The sequence below is a fragment of the Choloepus didactylus genome, chromosome 19 (genome assembly GCF_015220235.1).
Source record: "Choloepus didactylus isolate mChoDid1 chromosome 19, mChoDid1.pri, whole genome shotgun sequence".
NCBI classification, from domain to species: domain Eukaryota; kingdom Metazoa; phylum Chordata; class Mammalia; order Pilosa; family Megalonychidae; genus Choloepus; species Choloepus didactylus.
Genome location: NC_051325.1, coordinates 31,977,137 through 31,999,239, shown reverse-complemented (window position 1 = coordinate 31,999,239; position 22,103 = coordinate 31,977,137). Strand labels below are relative to the sequence as shown.

Sequence of the window (22,103 nt, the reverse complement as noted above, 5' to 3'; positions counted from 1 at the left end):
GCTGGGGCGGGACCCGTGCCTTAACCCCTTTTCCACTGGGTCCCTGCCCTCGCGCGGGACCCTTCAGTCTCAATGGCTCCTCAGCTCCCAGAGTCTCCTCTCCAGCAAATCCAGAGGGGCTGCGCCCACCCTGAAGCCCACATCCTTGGCGAGGGGGAGAAGCCCCTCTGGATTGGGGAAGGGGCTCCAGATGACCAGCCCCGAGCTCCATTCCTCTCCTGCTCTGGCTCTTCGGAACCGGGCTCCCAGCGGACACCTTGATACCCTACAAGTCTGCAAGGTGGGGGCGGGGCGAGCCGTGGCGGGTGGACCCGAAACCGCAGAAGGAAGACCCGCCGGGGCGCCCGGATGGCAGGCGGGCCCGTGGGTGGTATCGAGGGGCCGTGGCTCCGTCAGTCCTCAAACGGATAGGATTTGGAACTTCCTGCTCCAGGAGGCTCGCGGCCCGTGGGGGAAGGCGGGCGAAGAGAAAAAGATACATTATAATCTGCAGGGTTTGAGTGCCTGCACCGTATCCCGCTCCTGGCAGGAGGCCGGCCCCGGCCCCCAAGCTACCTCCGGGGGTAGGAGGAAAGAAGGTGGGGGTCTTCGTCTCCAACCTGGAGAGCCAGCTTCGCACACGCGTGCGGGATGTGCTCACTTGCCCAGGGCAATCTGGAAGGGATGCCGGGAGGAAGGGGATCTGCCTTGAGTTGAGACCTTAGCCTAGAATAGGGTAAGCAAGCCTGGCAGAATTTTCTGCATTAGCACAGCCCAAGAAGCACAGAGTGTCCTGAAAACTGCAGAGCCTCCTCTCGGCTGGGGTTTAATCCATTATATCTCTTATTATAACACTGATATGCTTGGTCTTATGTTTTCCGATTTTATAGTTTTTATTTCTCGCTATTTCCTGTTTAGTGAATTTTTCTATATTTGCTTTTATTTTCTTTAGCGATTTGCAAGGCAGAAAGCTGATTTTTAATCCTCCTGGTGGCTGCCTTTAAGTTTATCAAATAAAAATAAAGCTTATAGTTCACAAATTATTAAAGTCAATAAGAAATCATTTATTTATATATTCTTTATGTAATGAGAAATATTATGTCTTTCTGTCTTCTAGCCTGCCGCCCTCACACATACATTTGGCCATTTGATTCAGTATGGTATTTTGTTTTATGCCACAGAATCCTCTTTTTCAATCATAGTTTTTGGTTTTTGTTAATCTTATGTTTAACTGGTGTTTCTACATCACTGCCAGTTTTTTAGGCTCTAGTTTTTCTACTCATTCGGACCCTCATCTCTCATTTGACTGGTGTTTCAGGGATGACTTACAAATGTTATATTTTTCTAGGCCTTTGCCTTATGTGAGAATGCCACACAAATGGCAGCTTGGCTGTTAACAGAATTCTTGAATCTCAAACTTTTCCCCTCAAGACAGTCTTGACCTTATCTAATTGTTTTCTGGGACTTAAAATGGCAGCAAACCCCAGCCAGCTGGACTTCTTGGTTTTAGGTAAGCAAGTTGCCTGGGTGCTCCCAGGTGTTTTTCTTTACCCTTAAAAGTCAGACATTTTGCTAGTATAAGTCTCAGTGTGGACTTTTTTCTAAGAAACAAAAGAAGACTTTTTTTTGGCTTAGAAAATTTTCTCCTAATATGTGTCTGTCCCTTCTGTGGATAGGTTATTTTATTCTTTTCTCCTTAAAATTATCACATTGGATCACCATTACCATTTAAATCTCTTTGTCCTTTTCCTCTGCATCCTGGGATTCCTCTGCATCCTGGGAGGGTATCACAAGTTTTCTTCACCATCAATGGATTTAATTTTCTTCAGAATCAAGGGTACTCATTATTTTCTCCAATAAGATGTTTAATTCTGTTTATTTTATTTTCCTTTCATTTCAGCCAGTTTCCATTCCACCACTGGCTGTATGTCAACTTAATCTCTTTATGGTTTCCTGTTCATATTACACAGAGAAAGTGTTTTTGCATCTTGAGAAGAACACCAGGAATGTAAGACAATACTATATCTGATTCTCCTTAATGCATATGAAAATCTTGAAGTGGACCATTTTTTTTGGAAAAGAAAATAACAAAAATAAAAAAGATATTGAAAACATCCAAGAAGTAGTTCCAAAAATGGCCCTGGGACCAGATGGTTTAATGAAAGAATTCTCTCAAACTTTTACAAAACATAAAACTGTCACCCTGTATATCTGTATCAGAGTATATATAAGATGAAACACTGCATATCTCATTTTATGAAGCCACAATTCCCCTTATACCAAATCATGACAAAGCACAGAAAGAAAAACTGCAAACCAATTATGCTCATCAATTCAGGGGGAAAAATTCCTAATTACAGCTCAAGGAAATAAAATTAAATATTGTTGTCCATGAAATTAATAATCCATGAGTTTATCAAATAAGAAAAAACAATCATCATAATAGATGCCAAAATGTCATTGAAGAAGCAATACTTGAAGAACCAGGAAGAGTCTGTCAGACTTATAAAAACTAAAAAAAATCAGTGTATCTCATGTTGGTGAGGTTGTAATTTTTTTGACATTATAAACTGGCAAAATCATTTTGGAGAACAATTGTGCAGTATATAAAAATGTGAAATGTGTGTACCCTCAGACCGAGCAATTCCATGTCTAGGAAGAATACCATCACAAGTTGATATGGTATACATACAAAGATGGGCACTGATGTACTGATTGTAATAGCAAAAAACACTTTTTTAAACCTAAATGCGTTAATCCATGAAGAGAAGACCAATTAAATAAATTACAATGCATCCAATGTGATGTAACAAGAGGCAGCTATTTAAAAGAATGACATGGATCTCCAAGTATTGACACAGAAAGACTACCTTATATAAAGTGAAAAATTCAAGTGTCAGAATCATATTTATATATACTATGCTCTAACTTTCCTATTATTAGAAAAATAATACGTATGTACTCTTGGAAAAGTCTGGAGAGATACACACCAAGCTATTAACAGTGGCTGCCTTGAGATGATGGGATTCCAGGGGGTACAGTAGAAGAAGGGATTTTAGATTTTCACTCGAGGCACTTCTGTAATGTTTGCATTTTTTATAATACGCATGTATTACTTTCGTACAAAAAAAATTTTTTAAAGGAAAAGAGTTTGTTGGGAAGAATAAACAGGTGAATAAGCTTACTTAACGTGTGCCCAAACTAAATGAAAGTGGGCCTTAATCATCATAAGCAAAGAAAATTGGACACAGAAGAAGCTATGGGAGAAGCAAGAAGCTGGAAGTCAACAGAACCCAGAAAGGAAAGGAGAAGATGCCGGGCATGCCATGTGACAGAAAAACTAAGGAACCCCAAAGAATTCTGGTCAGCCAGAAGATGTAGACCCTGGCAGGAAGCAAGCCTTCTAGCCTCTATATCCTTGAGCCAATAATTGTTGTTGTCAAGCCAACCCATTGTATAGAATTTGTTGAAGCAGCCCACATGGCACAGGGGAGTTAGGGTTGCAGAGAATTAAGGTTCCTAATCATCTGACCTTATGACAGAGAAATAATCCTGGATTATCAGTAATCACAAAGGTCTTTAAAAGTGGAAGAGGGGGCAAAAGAGAGTGAGGGGGAGATGTGACTAGGGAAGAATGGTCAGAGAGATGCAATTTAGCTGGCTTTGAAGGAGGAGGAAGGGGGCTCTGAGCCAAAGAATGTGAGCAGCCTCTAGAAGAGAAAGGAAATAGATCCTTCCCTAGAGCCTCCAAAAGGGAACACAACCATGCCTTGATTTTAGGCGAGTAAAACTCAATTTGGACTTCTACAGAACTCTCAGATAATAAATTTGCGTTGTTTTATGCCACTAAGTTTGCGGTGGCTTGTTAAAGAAGCACTAAAGAATGAACACAAACGCATAGCAGACACTCAACATTCATTTGTTGAATGATGAATGAAATCCCCCAAACCCTAGGTCTATAGATAAATAGGTAAAAGATAAGTCACAGAAAACATACGGCTAATAAGCATTTGAAAACATCTTCAGTCTCACTGAAATTGAAGAGATGCAAAGAGAGTATTGTGATCCTCTGTGGCCCTACCTACCAGGTTATCCAGAAGTGGACTTCGGGTTTCTCCTCTGGGATGACTGCAGTTACTCCCAACACCAATTTGGGGGGGCACACAAGACATTTTAATCCACCCAAAAGTTGGGATGCTTGTACTAAAGCTTTTTTACAGTTGTGCTTGCTTTATGAAGAAAGAAAAACCTCTGGAATTGGGCCCAAAATTCCCAAGGATTACCAGTAAAGGTCCTGGGGGTTACCTAGAGGAATAAAAAACTATACTGAAATGGTTGTGATCCAAATATGCTTTTACAAGTCGTTTCAAAAGCTGGTAAGGTGGTATCTACACACTTATATACACACACACACACCAGGCCCATGAAAAAGAAAAGTTAAAAGAGAAATACAATAAAAAAAAATCATTAAAGATTGTATTCTCCTTCTTACCACTCTTCTTTACTACTTGCACATTTTGCCTATGATACATCTTATATAAGATATGCTTTTCTTAAGTTCTGGAAACTCGAGTCTCCCTTTAACATTAAATTTTTGCTGTTTTCATATAACTTATACTTTGTTCATACAATCCAGCAAAGAGACTCACCTACACCTATACACTGTAAATTTCTTTGCAAGGTCTTTTGATACAAAGTAAAAAGGAATACAAGTCACTGCTCCACCAACAGCCCTAGTGTGTCTGATGTATTCACACCTATTTGTGAGGCACGTTGGTCCGTCTCAAAGCCCCAAGTATAAATGACTATCCTTCATGGAAATTATGGTTATGCCAAATCTTTCATGATTTTATGGAAAACATACAGAATCCAATTTTTTGTTAGGGGGTAAACTTGCCCAGTTGAAAGCCTTCTTGTAAACTTTTTAGCTTATTATTGTGGATGGGCATGGTGGAGGCTAAGTGAAATTTTATTACCTGACTTTGGAGCTTTTTCCTCTCCTGAGTTTCTGCCACAGCAGAAGAGACTAAGAATTTCCTGATGATGACAGGTTAAATGCTCGACTGCTTCTCACCTGTGGCCTTCATCTGTTACTCTGGTCCACTCTGATATGAGGCAATAAGCACAAACTCAAAAGACATCAAGACCAGTGCCAAACTGGACAACAAGCGGGTATCCACCCAAATCCATGTTATGTGAACTTACGTGAACTACACTTGAACTGTGCATTTAGCTCAAGTGCAAACTGACTTGACTTATCTCACCAATGAAAAATAAAGGAAAATCTCTTAAAGTAACAGAGGTGTTAGATTTCAGTTATTCAATACAGATGGAACATTAATAGTTTTAGTTTTTGTTATTATGGATGTTTTTTGTATCATTTGTTAGAAATGTTAAGTCAAATTGTAAAATTATATAAGGTAAAATGACTGAAAAAGGGCATAATTAAATAAGTTTAATGTTGCTAGAGTATCAGTATTTGCTGTAATGAGTAATCAAATAATGTATTAACCAACATAAAATTACATATGGTATCAGGATAAACCAATTCAAAATGTTTTTCATTGTCACTCTCATAGTCTATAATTGCTTCTGGTAGGACTTGATGAAAAGTTATGTATGATACACAAGCATTTACCCAGATACTGCTCTTAATATAAAAGGAACAGAGCTCCTTAGAACCCTGTTTTTCAAACTGTAGGTCAAGACCTCCTTTGGGGTTGTAAAATCAATTTGGTCATCATCAGCAATGAAACAGAACAGAAAAGCAAATATCAAAATGTGTCAAACCATGATAAGCAAAGGACTGTTTTGTGAACCTTTGCTTCGGTTGTTTATATGTACACATACACATCTAGGTTCTGAGATCTTAAAGTAAATGGACTTCTTACTAAGGAGTGTTGTCAAAACAGTTTGAAAAATGCTGCTTTAGTAGAATAATCAGTGTCCAGTCATGGGGCTGGGAAGAAACTCGAGGTGCCTGGGGCATGCACTCCTGAAGGTTTGAGGTGGTACCCTCAAACAGTACAATAGGGGTGTGGATGGAGGTACTGACAAGGCAGAGACAACTCATGGGACACAGATTGTAAAAAAAAAGGATTAAGAAATGAGTTGCGATTCAAAATACCAACTAAACATTCAACATTCTCCCTGGCCCCCACCCTGGCTCATCAAATCAAGTCTCAACCTCTCAGCTCTGCATTCAGTGCCCTTCCCAGCCGGATCCCCACGTCCCTTTCCACCCTGGTCTCTCCCTTTGCCTTGGCTCAACGCCACCCTCCATGAACCACAGCACTTGACATGCTCTCTTCCAGATCTCTTAGCCTGCCAACCCCCAACCCCCCCTTGGCCTTTCCCATGTAATAGCATCTGGCCATGCACTTCTTCGCTGGGTGGCTGCTCCAGCTCCCCCGTTAGAGATTCCTGCCACTGCGCTCTCCCCGCCACCATCTGTGGACTGGTGGCGTTTGCTCACAGTTGTTTCCAGGGGTGTTGGCCTCATGCCTCATACTCAGTAAGCTCTCCAGAAATCACATTCAAGTGTTTGTTTTTAACGCACTTTGGATTTTAATAATTTTCACGTTAAAAAGATCCACGTGCATCCTACACCAGTGCCACTGTGGTAGCCCAGGGGGGGATCATTACTCAGTGGCCTGGTGGCTTCATGCAGCTCAGCTGTTTCAGCCCCTTTTCCGAGGCTTAGCAAGAGCAAAGGATATGTGAGGCCATCTAGGGCTCACTGTGTTTATTTTTAAATATTTTGTTATGGGGGATTTTAAATGTATAAAAATAGACAGATCAGTATAACCCCCATGGAGTCATTATCCAATTTCAGTAACTTTCAACTCATGGTCAGCCTTGTAAATAAACATTTTTGAAGAGATACATTGTATTCTATGGCTCCTCAATGACACTGATGGTTCATTTAAAACAGAAATTGTGACTGAAGCAACTAACCTGAACAAGGTTAGACTCTACTGGGAGCAAGTGGTATCCAAAAAGACCTATATTGGACTGGGCTCTGAAAATAAGACCCAGAGCAAGTAACATTTGAAGGTTACAAAAATCAAAACTCATCTGATTACTGGAGCCAAAGGTAAAGAGTTTCTGATGTAAGGGGAAAATATCGAACTAAGAAAAGGGATTGCCCAATGGGAAAAGGACTCATGTAGAATTGCAAAGATGTCTCAAGTCCCCAGTTCTGAATCATCATGGGCCAGTCGTGTCTGCATCCTCAACTCCCTAAGATAGTAACCCTGATGCTTCAGGATACATGAAAACTGTACCCTCAGGAGGGAATAAAAATAAAAATTCAGCTAATGAATAAATAAATGTAAATCCATTAACAATCAGTTTTAGTGTTAAATGTACAGATACTTTATCTTACATTAATCTATCTGTGCATTATCTGTGTCAGTACTATACTACTTGTATCCTGTCCACTTTTTAAGGTAGTAAAACGCTTAAAATAATTTAATATATTACACTTGGGATTTTAATTAAATGCTTAAAAGTATTTAGGTTGGCAATTAATGCTGAAAAGTTTAGAAAAACGTAAGTTTTAATTACTTGTGAAAGTAGTTTGTATCAATTTAGAAAAATGTTTAACTGTTTACTATTTGAAGAACTGTTCATTTGATAAATTTATAAGATTAAAGATAGATCACTAAATAATGTGCACAAAAGTAGGAGATATTTTCCTCCACACTACGACCCTGGGACATGAACCCAGGGGGGCAACCAAGGATGGAAGGAATGTGCCCTGGCTGCTAAAGCAAATACCTTACAGTGGGCTGACTTAACAGCAGCAATTTATTGGCTCGCGGTTTCAAAGGCTAGAAGGATTGCTTCCTCCCTGTCGGTGTCTTCTGGCTGGACAGCAATCTTTGGTGTTTCTTGGCTTTTCTGTCACATGGCAATGAGCATGGTGGCAGCGTCTTCTTTCTCATCCAGGTTCTGTTGACTTCCAGCTTCTTGCTTCTCCCCTGGTGGCCTTTCTGTCTGTCGCCTTCTCTATAAGGCCTCCAGTAACAGGATTAAGATCCATCCTGATTCAGTCAGGTCACACCTTAACTGAAGATCCTACTATAAGGGGTTCATACCCACAGGAATGGATTAATATTAAGAACATGTTTTAACTCCAAGCCACTGCAGGAACTATCCTGAAGGGTGGGATGCTGGGGCCAGAGTCACCGTAGCATCTTATTATTACCCTGACAGCAATGGCTGAGAATGGTTGAGAGGAAGGACGGAAGGGACGCTGGAGCTGCTCTCTAGCTTCATAAGAAGCTCCTTCCAGTGGGGATTTGATTTTAATTACTTACAACCTTATCACCTGCCTTTCCTTCCCGACTACACTTCCATACTGACTCTTGACCTTGGCTGCACATTGGAATCTCCTGCTGATGCCAGCTCCCACCCCCAGAGATTCTGATTTAACTGGTCTGGGGTCCAGACTGGTATGAGGGCTGCTGAAAACTTCCCAGGTGATTCAAATGAACAAGAACCATTGATCTAACTAGAAGTCACCTCCTTTTTTCCCTTTAAAATTTTATGCCTATAAAAATGAACTCACACTGTAGATATTTATGTCCCTGTCTTCCCTCTTCTGCTGGCGTCTGGACTCCCAGATGGCCCCGCAGGTGATGTGTGTGACCCTTCAGAGCCCCAGGTGACCCCAAGTGCCTGCTGCTGATGGATGTATGTATGTAGCAGAGCCATAACTTAACTGGAACTTAGGTTCTACAGCCAATGCTTATGGCACCAAATACGTCAAAATCACCCTTGACAACTCCTCAGGAAGGCGCCGCCCAGGAGCTGGATGCACTGTCTCCCCATCGCTCACACAGACACTTCCTTCCCGGGCCGGAACAGAAAGCTGCCTCCTCCACCAGGCACCAGAGGAAAGAGGTGGTTTGTGCTTAGGAGCCCCTTGCATTAAAAAATACACACTTTAAATATAAGCCCCACCCTCAGCACAGTAGGATGCTCACGCCACAAACAGCCCACAGGAACAAGAGTGGCTGACCCTACAGGATATACACGTGTCCCATCTCACACCCACGCCTGAGCATATGGTCCTTCCATCCAACAGTGGGTAGAATCTCCCACACCACATCAACTTTTTCTTTTTGTCAAGAAGGTAGAGCTGAATGCATGTGATTTACTGTCCCACCACCGTGCGATCACAGCCAACTCAAAGCAGATCGAACCCCTCCTGCTACGCGCCCCGCAAGTAGATGGCTAAGCTCTCACTTTTACTGCCCTCGGTGACCTCCCTCTTAAAGGCTGATGTTCCCTGAGACCCTATCCTTGGCACTTCTCATTAATTCTTCTCTTTTAGGGCTCTTAGCCTACTCAGGCCTCCCAAATCTGTATAAAAAAGTAAGTGACCTCCCTCCCCAGTTAGGGGAGATATGATCCAAGAGGTTTCCCCACTTTTGCCCTGGGATGGAGGGGATGATAGAGGAAGATATCCTTGTCCAGGCTTTGGGGGCAGAGCTTGCAAGGCAAAAAGGGACACAGAAAGTGCTCAATACTTTGTTGAATGAATGAATGAGTGCATGAGAAGAATGGGAACTTTCCATCTGCCTCCAAGAGATCCTCCCCTACTGTCAGATATACTGGGAGGTCCAGATTGTACCTGCACATCTGGGATCCCAGGCCAGGCCTTCTGTCACACTAAGCCACACGAAGCTCAGCACTGCTCCCAGGCCTTTAATCCATTTCTGCCACACTCCACCACTGCTCAGGATGCTGGGGAGGGTGAGGAGGGATGGCCAGGCGAGCCACAGCAGCTCCAAGTCCAAAAGGGAGGGCTGGGGTCAGGCCGGGGCCTGGGCAGGGGTCTCCTGACCCCAGGCAATGAGGGAGTTGCTGGCCTGGGCGAGCTCGGCAATGGACACCCGGCCCCGCTGGCGGATGAAACTGGCCACGGCAGCCAGTTCCTCCGGGGTTATGTAGATGAACTTGCCCCGGTCGTCAATCACACCTGTGGGGACAGGCAGGTTGTGGGGCTGAGCCCTCCTGGGACCCCTGGCTGGCCTGAGAATGCCCATCCTCCCCACTTTCACAACCGGCCCAGGGTCCTCCAGTCCCCTGCTGGCCTGTCCTCGGCCTGTCCTCCTTGTAACGGCGTCCCACTGCTCAGTGCCTCTCACTGCACACCCCTCCCTTCCCCCAGGGCAGTCATCTGTGCCCACCCCCCCCATCAGGCATCCCATAGACGCTCTCGAAGGCAGGCCTACAGCGACCTATTCACAGCCTCTCACCTGTCAGAGTCCCCTCAGCCAGCAGGTCCTGGATCCGGTTTATGGCGTCCTACGAGGAGAACATTTCTCAGAGCAGTGACAGGAGCTGTCATCCCTGAAACGGGCACCTGCCAACCTCCCCTCCCACAGCCCAATCTCCTCCTCCCTGCCTCATGGCCGCCCCGCACTGTGACTCCTGGGAGGAGTCCTGAGGACAAGGGGTTCTAGTCCCAGGCCCCGGCCAGACCCCCAAGAGTGGGCAGGAGAGCGGTGGTGACGTGTAGCCTGAGGGCTGGTGCAGCCTGCTTGCAGGAGAGTTGTCAAGGTAACTGGATTTGGGCTGCTTTGGTTACAGGGGCTGGTGAGGACTGACAGAGTTTGGACTTGATCCTTTTCCTCTGCCTGTTCTTCCATCTTGTGGAAAGGCAGGGTCCCTGGGGGTGCTAACAGATTCCTCTTGGTGAGGGGGAGGGTAGTGGGGGCAACAAGATTCTCCATGTTTAGGGGCACAGCCACCTGGCAGGCCACCTTCCAGGGCTTACCTGAGTCCGCAGGCCTACCTGGGAGGCCAGGTCTTCCAAGAGCACCACCTTGGACTGCTACGAGGAGAGGCAGAGCGAGAGAGAGGCTGAGCTTGGGAAAATCCCTCAGCACAGGGGACCCTCTGCTCTGCCCTGGTCTGGGTGCTGGATAAACACTATGGGGATTCCCGGGGGAGAGCCCTGCTTGCTTCCTTATACACGCTCACACACACACTCACACATATAGACACGCACTCCCATGACCACCCGTATGCAGAGACACACACATGCCCACACGCTCCCACTCTCTGCAAAACACCCACCCCTCACACAGGGCCTGTCCTGCTCCGGGAACTACCATGAAACCAACACACCTGTGGAGAGCAGCACACAGTGCCACCTCCTCTGTAACCCGCAGGGTCTTTTTAACAGCTTGGAAGGGGAAGCATCATAGAGATAAAGGGAGGAGGGTGATATTCACCAAAAGCTGTATTAAAACATGGTCACCATGGACCTGTGTATTGAGAACCTGTCAGGACAAGGCACTGAGAAGGTGGCAGGGGGAGGGCACAATGGTGAACAAGACACAGCTCCTGCAGTTGAGCCCCCAGGCGCTGGTGAGAGAGGGGAGCGTATGGACAAGGAGAGAGCAGACAAAAGGCTTCGCAGAGCCAGGTCTCTCAGTGGAGGCAGTGGGGGCTCCCTCCTGCCCCACCTTCACTCACCACTCCCTCCAGCCCCTACCCTTCCCGGCCTGGAGGATGCCCCCACATCCTAACACACCCACTCCTCTTTCCACTCATCTTCTTCACACCGTCTGAAGCACTGGACCCACCCTAAAAAACAATATCGAACACTGCCAAGTACTTTCCACACAGGGCCTTGTTCCCTGTGCTTCCCTTATACCTTTAGTACAAACTTTACCTCCCTGCCGGAGGGTCCACTGCTGGGCCCCCCACATCTCCCTACCCAAAGCAGCCCCGGAGAAGAGGCCTTTCCCGATTCCGCTAGGCCCCTTTGCAAATGAGATGGGGGAGTAGTGACACGGTGACACATCCCCGGCTGCAGACGGCATGCGACTATTCAAAATGCCAAACCATATGTGAAGCCCGGAGGCAAGTGAGTGGAGGCTGGGCCAGGGGATGGGCAAGCACAGGTGACCTGGCCAGCTGGCCTCTACCTACAAGGCAGGGGGCGGGAACCAGGCTGTGAGGGACAGCTCAGAGTGGGAACATGGGGTCACTCGAGTGGTCCCTCAATACCTTGCCCAAGGCAATGTTGAGGCCCAAAGAGTGTGTGAACAAACAAACCAATCAATCACCCAGCCATGGTCGGAGAGGAGAGTGGACAGACAAGAGGAAACTCTCGCTACCCTCACCAACCATGCTGGGCCCAGAACTGTTCCTCTGGTTCTGAAAGCCTAAGATGAAAAGGCCCATCCCCTCGGAGCCAGGAGGAAGGCAGCTGGCTGAAATTTGGAAGTCTTCCTTCTGTAGGCTTTAGCGCCGGGAGAATCAGCCAGCATGGGCAGAAAATGCTTCAAAGCTCCAGAAGGGTCTGGAAAACCCTCAGAGAATCCACTTCCAGAAAGCCCCCAAAGGGAGAGGAGAGGGGGACGCTGCAGCTGACCATCTCCTCTCCTCTAAATCCGCCTGGGAAGGTTTCCTGGAGGAGGGACTTCAGAACCACGTTGATGCCCACTGGGGAGGTGGGGACGGCAAGTTCCAGAAAGCAGCAGGAAAATGTGAGGTATGTCCTACAAGGGCTACAGCCCTCGACCGAATGGGCTGCATCAGAGGGGAAGGCTCACATGACCCTCTGGAGGCTGCCAGCGTTTCTCCCTCTCAGGAACTGCAGGCCCTAGGCCGTGAGCCCAGCCCCTTGCTGGGGAGGCGTCTAAACCCTGCTCTCTTTCAGGAGAGGTCGGGGGAGGATTATTATGCAAGCCCTGGCTCCTTGGCACCCTAGCGCCACCCCCACCACCGCCCCCACTCCCTCTGCACTTCTTCCCTCAGCTGCCTCTGCACCTCTGAGCTGCACTTGAAAACCTCTCCCCTTAACACATCCTTCGTGGGAGAGAAGTTGCTTAGCAGCAAAGCAGAGCAGGATGCGCTTATGCAACCGGAGCAACATCCGGGCTGCCTGCGCCGTGGCTGCGACTGGAAAGGGGGACACGCCTGCCACCCGCCCTTGACTGCAGAGGAAAACACTGTCCTGTTTCCCTTGGAAGACTCGAGTTCCCGGTCAGGGCCATGTGGCAGGGAACACCTGTTTCAACCCAGTGGCACCTTGGTCTGAGGGAACTGACAGAAAACACACGTGAAAACACTTGGAAATGGTGACTCACTGAGTGCGGCATCTGAAGAGCAGGGAAACTGTCAAACCCTGTGTGTGAGGAACCCATTGAGGCCTCTGCCTCCCACAGACCCAGGTCCTTCCCCAGCTTCAGGGTCAGAAGAGAAGGGACACCCCTGGACAGGACCCTGGGGGCTCTCCTGGTTCCCCTGCCCACTCCTGCACGTGTCTGAGTGAGCCCAACAGCCTCCGCTCAGGTCTGCTTTCTCTAGGCCCTGAGAGATGCACACGACACGCACACGAGAGCAAGGAGCAGATTCCCAACCTCTGTCCTCAGCTTCTTACCTTAATGTAGTTGATGAACTCTGTCAAGAAGCTGTGGGACTAGAGGAGCAGGGAAAGCAAGGTGAGTGGCCCTTGCAAGGGGGCCGCAGGGTCTGGGCATGCCCCACCTGAGTGCCACCTGCCTGTGTGCCCACTCACATGCCCACCCGCCCACCCGTGTGTGCCACCTGCCGACCCTCCAGCGTGAGCAGCAGAGCCTCCCACAGGGAGGGTGTCGGAGGCATCGTCTTCTCCCAAAGACAAGGCCTCTGGTTGTGAGAGCCTGTTGTGCCCTGTCTGCCTGCCAGGGCCGGCGGGCCCCGAGCTGCAGGGAGTATGGGATGGGGGATCCAGTCTTGGGTCTGACACAGGGCCCCCCTTGGTGGGTGCAGGGTGGCGGGCTCACCTGCTCCTCAGTCATGGTCTCGCCCTCGCCTTCCTCCTCCACCACGAAGGCCTCCTTCAGTTTCAGGTACTCCTCGTGCTCCCGCTGGGCCTGTTCCTCCTGGGCCTTCCTCTCCTCCTCCTCCTGTCGACACACAGAGGGCAACAGTCAGGAAAATCTGGGTGGGGGGCGCCTGCCCCATCCCTGTTCTGGCCCCTCCGGCCACTGCAGGGCACCAGGACATACAGCACAGTCCTTTCCCAGGACCCCAATTCTGATCCCCACCCCCAAGATGAACAGCAAGCAGAGGCCCCTCTTCTCATCAGCCCCATCGCATCCCAAACACCGCTCCACCCCAGCTCCTGCCCTCCTTGCTCAGATCTATTTAGTAAAACTCTCTTGAAAACCCTGACATGACTCCACCCCACAATATCCTCCAGTCACTCCCTCCCTCTCCCTGCCCCGCCATGCCCAAGCTTCATGAACACACACAGACCCAGGTTCCACTCCCTCCAGCCCACTCGGATCTGGCTTCCACATACCCCATTCTACCAAAACAACTCCTGCTATGGCCTCTGGAATGCTTCCCATCTCACCACATCCAAGTGACAACCTTCAGGCCTCAAGTCCTGTCCTCTCAGCGGCCGTGGGCAGTCGACCATCCTCATTCCTCCCTTGGCTTCCAGGGTCCTACCCTCTCCTGGACTTCCTCCTGCTTCCTGGGCCATTCTTCTCCACTCACTTCATCACCCAGCCCGGAACCTTCTCTCTCCTCCTCTCCCTTCCAAGGCCACTTCACCCATGCTGACACCACTGACAATCACAGCCTTGCCCGTGACTGCCACAGTTGTATCCTCTGCGCAAATCTCTCCTCGCAAACACAACTGCCCATGTGGCAACCCCATGTGGCCATCTCACAAGCATCTCAAATTTAACATGTCCAAGACAGACCCTGTAAGCTGCTCCCCACCCGTCTGGTTCTCTTCCTTTGTCCCTAGCCTGGTGGACCCATGGCCATCTGGCTTGCTGCCCTGCTCAGAAATGAGGTCCCACCTATCCCTTCCTTTCTCTCTTTAACTTCCTGAAAACTTCTCAATGGATCTGCTTCGCTCTCCACCACCACCGCACCAGCCTCCTCCCCAACATGACCCATTTTCCAGAGCACTCAGAAAGATCTTTTTAAAACAAAGCTAAAGCTGGGGCAGGGAATATACAAGATGAGTCTGGAGCATCTTGTAGTGCCAGAAGGCAAGGAAGTACTAAACAAAAAAAACGAGGGTAAGTCAAAGAGACACAGGAGCCAACCGAAAGAGCTCCCAATGCCAAAGCTGGAAAAATCTGAGCAACAAAATAAGTAATACAGTTATTAGATTACAACCCAAAATACACAATATCCTTGAGTCCATACTGACAGAAATAAGTGACTGAACAAATAAATTAAAGGGGGAGTAGGGGTGGGGAATCAGAAATCTTCTGTACAGAAGAATTCCAAATAATTTACATAGATATTTTCCCTTTTGGAAGATGGAGCCTAATTCCCACCCCTTAAAGTGTAGGCTACATCTAGTGACTTGTTTCCCAAGAACAGAGTATGGAGAGGGGGAAACAAAAGACTAACCTTACAGTGGAGAGATCTGGCAAATAAGACCTTAGCTAGGCAGAGGTTATTGTCATCAGTGACAAATCAAGTTGGCAGCATGTATACCCTTGTTATGCGTGTGGAGAACAGCCCTTCACCCCTGTGGACTTCCTCCCCGAAATCCCTAAGCCCAGGCTAACCCTGAAAAAACTTCAGCCAAATTCAAATTGAGGAGCATTCTACAAAATACTTGACACCAGCACTCCCTGAAACTGTTACAGTTTTTCAAAAACTGGGAAAGTCTGCAAAACTGTAACAGTTCAGAGGAGCCTAAGGAGACACGACACCTAAATGTAATGTGGTATCCTGTACGGGATCCTGGAACAGGAGAAGGACATTGGGGAAAAACTGATGACATCTGCATAAAGTATGGAGGTTAGTCAATAACAATGTGTCAACACTGGCTCGCTAGTTGCAACAAATGTGCAAAGTACAGGGAGGGCACGGAGGAGACCCTAGGACATGCGTTAGGCAAGGTGACTACTCAGAAGGGTAAAATGTCCTCTCTGCTAATGCTTCCCCTCTGCTGTGCTCCAGGGCCAGGCTGCCCACTGCCCAGGGTTCCTGGACCCCAAGGGCCAGTCAGAGGCCACAAGCACTGGGCTGTGGGACTTCCCAGCTGGGGAGGTCCTAGCTCTCACCCCATATCCCCACACCTTTGTGATGTTCCCTTTCTTGGGCACCTGTTCCCAGATCCAAGGAAGTCCTTGGCAACAAACCCTCACTAACTGCTCTCCTGCAGAGGCCCTGAGCACCTTCTCTACGCCGGGCATGGCACAGGCGGGGCCACCAACTCTTACGATAGCCTTTAACAGCCTCAAGGACCTCAGGATCCAGGACCCCCATGCTCTCTGACCCTTCTTCTCTCCTTTTTCCTCTTACCTCAGTATTCTTCAAATAGTCAGGGAACAATCAATAAATCATGTGCACAAGAATCTCCATCTCAGGCTCTGCCTCTCAGAAACCTGACCTGAGACAACAGACAGCTGACGCAGCCTGCGTCCAGAGCCCAGCAGCACATGAAGTGGCCTGCCCCTGCCCCGGGTCCAGGGCCTATCACCGAGGCTGGGGATGCTGGGGAGCTGCACGGGAAGCAGGGCAGCCTGGTCAAGTGTCAGAGGTCAGGGTCAGGGGTCTGCCTCACCTTCTGCTCCTCCTCCAGACGAAGCCGCTCCTCCTCCTTCTTCCATTCTGCCTCACGCTGGGACTCCAGGCGCTTCCGCTCTTCACGCTCTGCCTCCTCTGCCTGGAGAGAAGCCTTCATAGGGGGCACCTCCCCTACCCCCAGCTAGCACTAGCCCACCTCCCACAGCGGCCAGGGGAAGGCAATGCCAGGGCCTGTTCCCAGGGCAAGGAGGCAGGAAACAGGGTAAGGCAAATGGCAAACAGCAGCCCAGTGCCCAAGGAGCCCAAGGGAGGGGGTGTCTGCCATATGGGATGGGGAAGGCAGGGCTCTTTCCCACTTCCCAGAGCCACATCCCATCTCTCCTGCTTGCCTCACGCTGGGCTTTTCGCGCCTGTTTCTCTTCCAGCTTTCGAAGTTTCTTGGCTCCAATTTTCCCTGACACGTGAGTTTCTGCTGGCTTCTCGATGCCTTCTTCTTCCTGGCCTGAGTATGGTCAGAGAAAAGAACTTCAGGTCCTGGCCAGAGAGAACTGATGATAAGGGATCCACTCCCCTCCGCTTTTCCCTCCCTTCTGGGGGGAATCCCTCTTCTCCCATCTGTGAATGTCACTAGCCCACCTCTGCCCTCCAGAGGAATCTGCCAGAAATGCAGAAACGCATAGTCGAAGCCACAGGCATGTTGAGGGTGTGGGTGGGGTCAGGGTCACCAAGCAAGGGGACAGGTGAGAACTTAAGATGCTGGATAGCCTTGTAGAGGGGATAGCAGTTTCCAGTATTCCAGGATCTGAGAATCGCAGGCAGAGCTGGCCAGGCTTGCAGAGGTCTCTGGTTTCTGTCTCTGAGCCAAATCTCCCAGGGAAGGATGGCCTCACGGGGAAACATATCCCAGGCTCAAATCTGAATCCTCCTCACAGGAGTCAGGAGCTGCTGAAGGTTCTGGGCTTGCCTCCTGGCTAGGGTTATTCCTTCCTCCAACCAGGCCCAGGCCAAAAGGACAATTCCAACCCTAGGATTACCCCAAGACCATCTTAGAGCTAAGGACCAGCTGATGCCTGAGCAACAATGGCGTCTGACCTCAAGTTGGGGACAGGAGGGATGGCAAAACAGAAGGCCTCTTTTTGAGCCATTTGGGCTAATCACCAAGGGCACAAGAGCAAAAACCCCAAAGGCCCCAGTTTCTGGGAAAGGGCCAGAAATGCTTCTTCCCCAGGCTTAAGTCAGGCACTAAGTATTGGAGAAGAGACATTCTTTCCCAGAAGCCTAAGGGCTCTGTTGGGTCTCCCAGCACAGGGGATATGGAGGCCTCCTTGTCAACAGAATGTCTCTATCTCCAAAACCTTCCTTCTGGAGTTACAGGTAACCCCATCCCAAAAACTGCAGAAGCTCCTGGCCAGGAACTCTCCTTCCAGGGTGACGCCTTCAGGAAAGGTGATGAACAATCTGAAGACCTTTGCCCTCCTGCTTGGACAGAGACCCAAGATGAAGGAAGAGGGGACTGGTCCAATGGAGCAGGGTGTGCCGGTTTGAGTGTATTGTGTCCCCCAAATGCCATTATCTTTGTGGTCTTGTGTGGGGCAAATGTTTTTGGTGCTGGTTGGATTTGCTCAGAATGTGCCCCACCCAGCTGTGGGAGATGATTCTGATGAGATGTTCCCATGGAGGTGTGGCCCCGCCCATTCGGGGTGAGCCCTGATCGGTGGAGCTATATAAATGAGCTGACTCAAAGAGAGGAAAAAAAGAGTGCAGCTGGGAGTGATGTTTTGAAGAGGAGCAAGCTTGCTAGAGAGGAACGTCCTGGGAGAAAGCCATTTTGAGGCCAGAGCTTTGGAACAGATGCCAGCTGCTTTCCTAGTTAACAGAGGTTTTCCGGAGGCCATTGGCCATCCTCCGGTGAGGATACCCGATTGCTGATGTGTTACCTTGGATGCTTTGTGGTCTTAAGACTGTAATTGTGTAGTGAAATAAACCCCCGTTTTATAAAAGCCTATCCATCTCTGGTGTTTTGCATTCTGCAGCATTAGCAAACTAGAACACAGGGGTTGGGGCCCAGAACTGCTGGCCCCTAGGCCAAAGGCCAAGCACTGAGTCTCTCCTCACTCCACCCTGTGGCTCCCGGTGTGTCCCTTCCACACTGCGGCTTCACAATGCCTTCCCTTTGCCCCAGCTTTGGGGACCCTCTCATCCCCTAAACCAATCCCTTTCCCCACCAGGCTGGGCCCCTCTCACCTGGGATGACTGCCTCCTCCTCGTTCTCATCCACCTCTGCCTGGGCCACTCGCTGGGCTCGACGCTGGGCCAGCAGGCGGCTGCCCAGGTTCCTCCGGCGCCGGGGCCTGCCCTCAGCTCTCTGCTCCTCGGGCTCCCGGACTATTCCTACCAGCTCCTCCTCATTGTGCTGTGGCTCTTGGGTGGCTGCAGGAAAGAGAGGAACCATGACAGTGCTCAGCCCGCCTGATGGCAGGGGGAGCAGCATCATGGAATCACCTCCTCTGCTTGATCTCCTTCCAGGCTCCCATGCCCACAGAACAGAGACCCAATTTCTCAGTCTGACCATCAGGACCTTTACAGCCCTGGCCTACATTTTGGTCACATGTAACAAGTTCACCCCCTCCTTCCTGCCTGTATTGAAATCTTCTTTCCTTTCAAAGCCCCATCTTTGCAGGGAGCCTGTCAGGAGACCCCCTACCATGAAAGATAGTGCTGTAGCTCTACTTCCTCCGGGAGGCCCACTTTGACCACTCTAGATGTCATCTGAATGCCCACTGCATTTATTTCTTGCTTAACACCTGGTTTTACCGGGCACCCCAACCAGAGTAAACTCCTTAGGCAGGAGCTCAGTCTCCCCTCCCAAGAAAATCTGTTGGCTATCTGCCCTTTGAGCAGGCAGGTGATCTGAAGTCTCTTGTGGTCCCAGGAAGGAGGGATACACACACTACATGCTAACAAATAGGGAGTGGCGGCAAGGATGACAGGTGTATCTGTTCCGTGTCCTGGCCTATGACATGGTTTTCTGGTGGCGGTGCAACAGAAGGGTGCAGAACAGGCAGGAGGGGTGGCCAAGGCTGCACCACTGTTTTATGTGGGGGAAGGGGAGGGCTTCAGGGAGATTCCTGGAGCAGCCTCATGCTCCCTCCTGCCAATGGTGGGCAGAAAGTACTCGGGTGCCCCTCCATGGAACCCACCCTGAGCCAGCCTGGGAGGTACGGAAACCCCTGCGCCCCCCCAATGGACGAAGAGGGGAGTAGTCAAAAGGAATGAGCCAAAGGAGTGAAGTCCGCCAGGGCCCGGCCCCTCTGGATCTGGAGAGCCAGGGGGACAGGGAGGAGGATAGGACGTGGCGCCCGCTTTGGACCGGGAGCAAGACGCAGGGGCACCGCCAGCCCATCCCCAAATTTGGTTCTAGCACAGAGGATGCCCACTCGTCCTCCCCACACCCTTTGAGCGCACATCTGCGCCTGCGCGCGACCGTCGTCTCGCGCGCCCTGGAGCCGTCTGCCACCGATATTCTCGCGAGCCCAGTTCGGACGCATGCGCAGGGGCAACAGCTCTACGGCCTGGAAAGGCTCAGAGGGCCGGAGAATCGGGCCCCACTGGACTTGCTGTGGCGGCATCTCCTACCTGCTGCCCCCCGGCCCCGGATGCGAGTCAGAAAGAGGATAAGGCCGACAAGCAGAGCTGCCGCCACGAGGTACACCACGGGAGCCACCATGACGGCAGCTCCAGCGGAATCAGCACGTCCACCCTAAGGCCCAGGCTCCCCCCCAGGCCCCGCCCAACAACTACTGGGCCCCGCCCGGTTCCCACTCTGGGCTCCGCCCACTTATGGGTCCCGCCCAGGCCGCTCCCTCAGAGCCTTCAGTTACTGGCTTGATTTTTTAACTTTAAATATGAGTTTGGGGGCGTAAAAAAAGCATAGCATTAAGTGGAAGTTATTGCTAGCCGTTATGTGTAGCATGATAACATTTATGTATGTTTAAAAAGCCACAGTGTTGATACGATACATATGTGCAAAAAGCTCAACAAGATTCTTGGGTCTGATACACCCAACTTCAGGATAGTGAGTACCTCTGGGGAGGGAGGAGGAGGGATGGGATTAAGGGCAGAGTTTAAGTTCTATCTGTGACATTTGATTTCTTTAAGAAAGATCGAATCTTCAATTTAAATACATTGTGATACACTTTTTAAATTCAGACGTGCAACTTTATACCTGTTTTTAAAAAATATTAGTTTTATTAGGTTGTGCAGGTATTAGTGATTCTGTTTTCCATACGGATCACTCAGGATATACACAGGGAATTTAAATTTCCCTTGAATTCTTAAGAACCTTTAAAAAAGCTGGGGACAAATTATATCTCAAAACTGTTAAATTTTTTTAAAAAGCAAGTAATGACTCCTGAGAATTTGCTATTACAGGTGTATGAAGCTCACTGAGTGTGTGATGATGGAAATACAGATTGCATGATGTAGGGAGAGAAAAAAAGAGTTTGAAACAAATATGGCACCATGTTAACATCTTAACATCTGTTAAGTTGAAGTTGTGGGAACTTGGGCGTCTATTTTATTATTTTCTGTAAGTTTAAAATATTTAATACTTTACATTTTAAAATTAAATTTTAAACAAAAATGGCAGGATAAATGATATGAAAATAGTAAATGTTGATAATTGTTGAAGTTGGGTGACAGGTACAGAGGGCCTTCCGTTTTTATGTAGAGCTGAACACTTTATGTAAGTTTGAAATTTTCCCTAATAAAAAGTTTTATTAAAAAAAGAAAAAAATTAAGACTTATATGTGTGTATAGTTTCCATGTACATAGAAAGCAGTCTGGAAGGGAAAACAACAAACCATCAGTAGAGATAACTTTTACTCGCAGCCTCAAACAGCTCATACAATTTTGTTTCTTAAACTTTTTATTTTGAAATAATTTCCAACTTACAGGACAGTTGCAAAAATACAAAACCCATTCAGAGAACTCCAACATACCCCCCCCCACAAATCCCCAGATCCCCCAATTTTAACATTTTGCCATATTTGCTGTATCATTATATCCATCCCTCAGTCAGTCTTTCTATCAATCCATGTATTTATCTGTTTTCTAAACATTTGAGAGTAGGTTGAATACATCGTGCTCCTTTGAACGTAATACTTCCTTGTACATTTCCTAAGAACAAGAATACTCACTTATGTAACCCACCTTAAAGTAGTTATCCACTTTAAGAAATTTAACATTGGCATAAAGTTTACAGTATATATTCCAATTTTTTCATAAATCCCAATAATGTCCAAGACTTTGCTTCTCCATTATTAGATCCAGTCCAGGATCATGTATTGCCTTTTAATTGTCTCTTTAGTTGCTCTTTTCTTTAAATTGTAGAAACATATATACAACATAAACTTTTCCATCTCCACTACTAAGCCTACCGTTCAGTGGGATTAATCACATTTAAAATGTTGTGCTACCCCCACTACCATCCATTACCAGATTTCCCCCATCACCCCAAACAGAAACCCTATCCCCATTATGCATTAACTCCCAGCTTATATCATTGTTACAGCATTCATGAGGTGTTCTCAGGTTCAGAGTCT

At 48.4% G+C, this 22,103-nt stretch overlaps 1 protein-coding gene across 2 annotated transcripts; it reads right to left on the bottom strand.

Annotated features, from left to right (window-relative positions):
* Positions 1–1,836: 1,836 nt before the first annotated feature.
* On the bottom strand, positions 1,837–20,295 carry DDRGK1 (DDRGK domain containing 1). 2 transcript variants are annotated; one of them, XM_037811581.1, is made up of 9 exons: positions 20,137–20,295; positions 18,745–18,930; positions 16,890–17,002; positions 16,538–16,639; positions 13,776–13,898; positions 13,391–13,429; positions 10,772–10,828; positions 10,251–10,299; positions 1,837–9,970 (listed from the first exon to the last, which is right to left on the bottom strand). In XM_037811581.1, the coding sequence occupies exons 1-9, from the start codon at positions 20,225–20,227 to the stop codon at positions 9,804–9,806; spliced, it is 927 nt and encodes a 308-aa protein (XP_037667509.1). In that variant the 5' UTR covers positions 20,228–20,295; the 3' UTR covers positions 1,837–9,803. The 2 variants fall into 2 exon arrangements, with proteins under 2 accessions (XP_037667509.1, XP_037667510.1); XM_037811582.1 differs by having other exon boundaries at positions 10,790–10,828.
* Between the last annotated feature and the right edge of the window lie 1,808 nt (positions 20,296–22,103).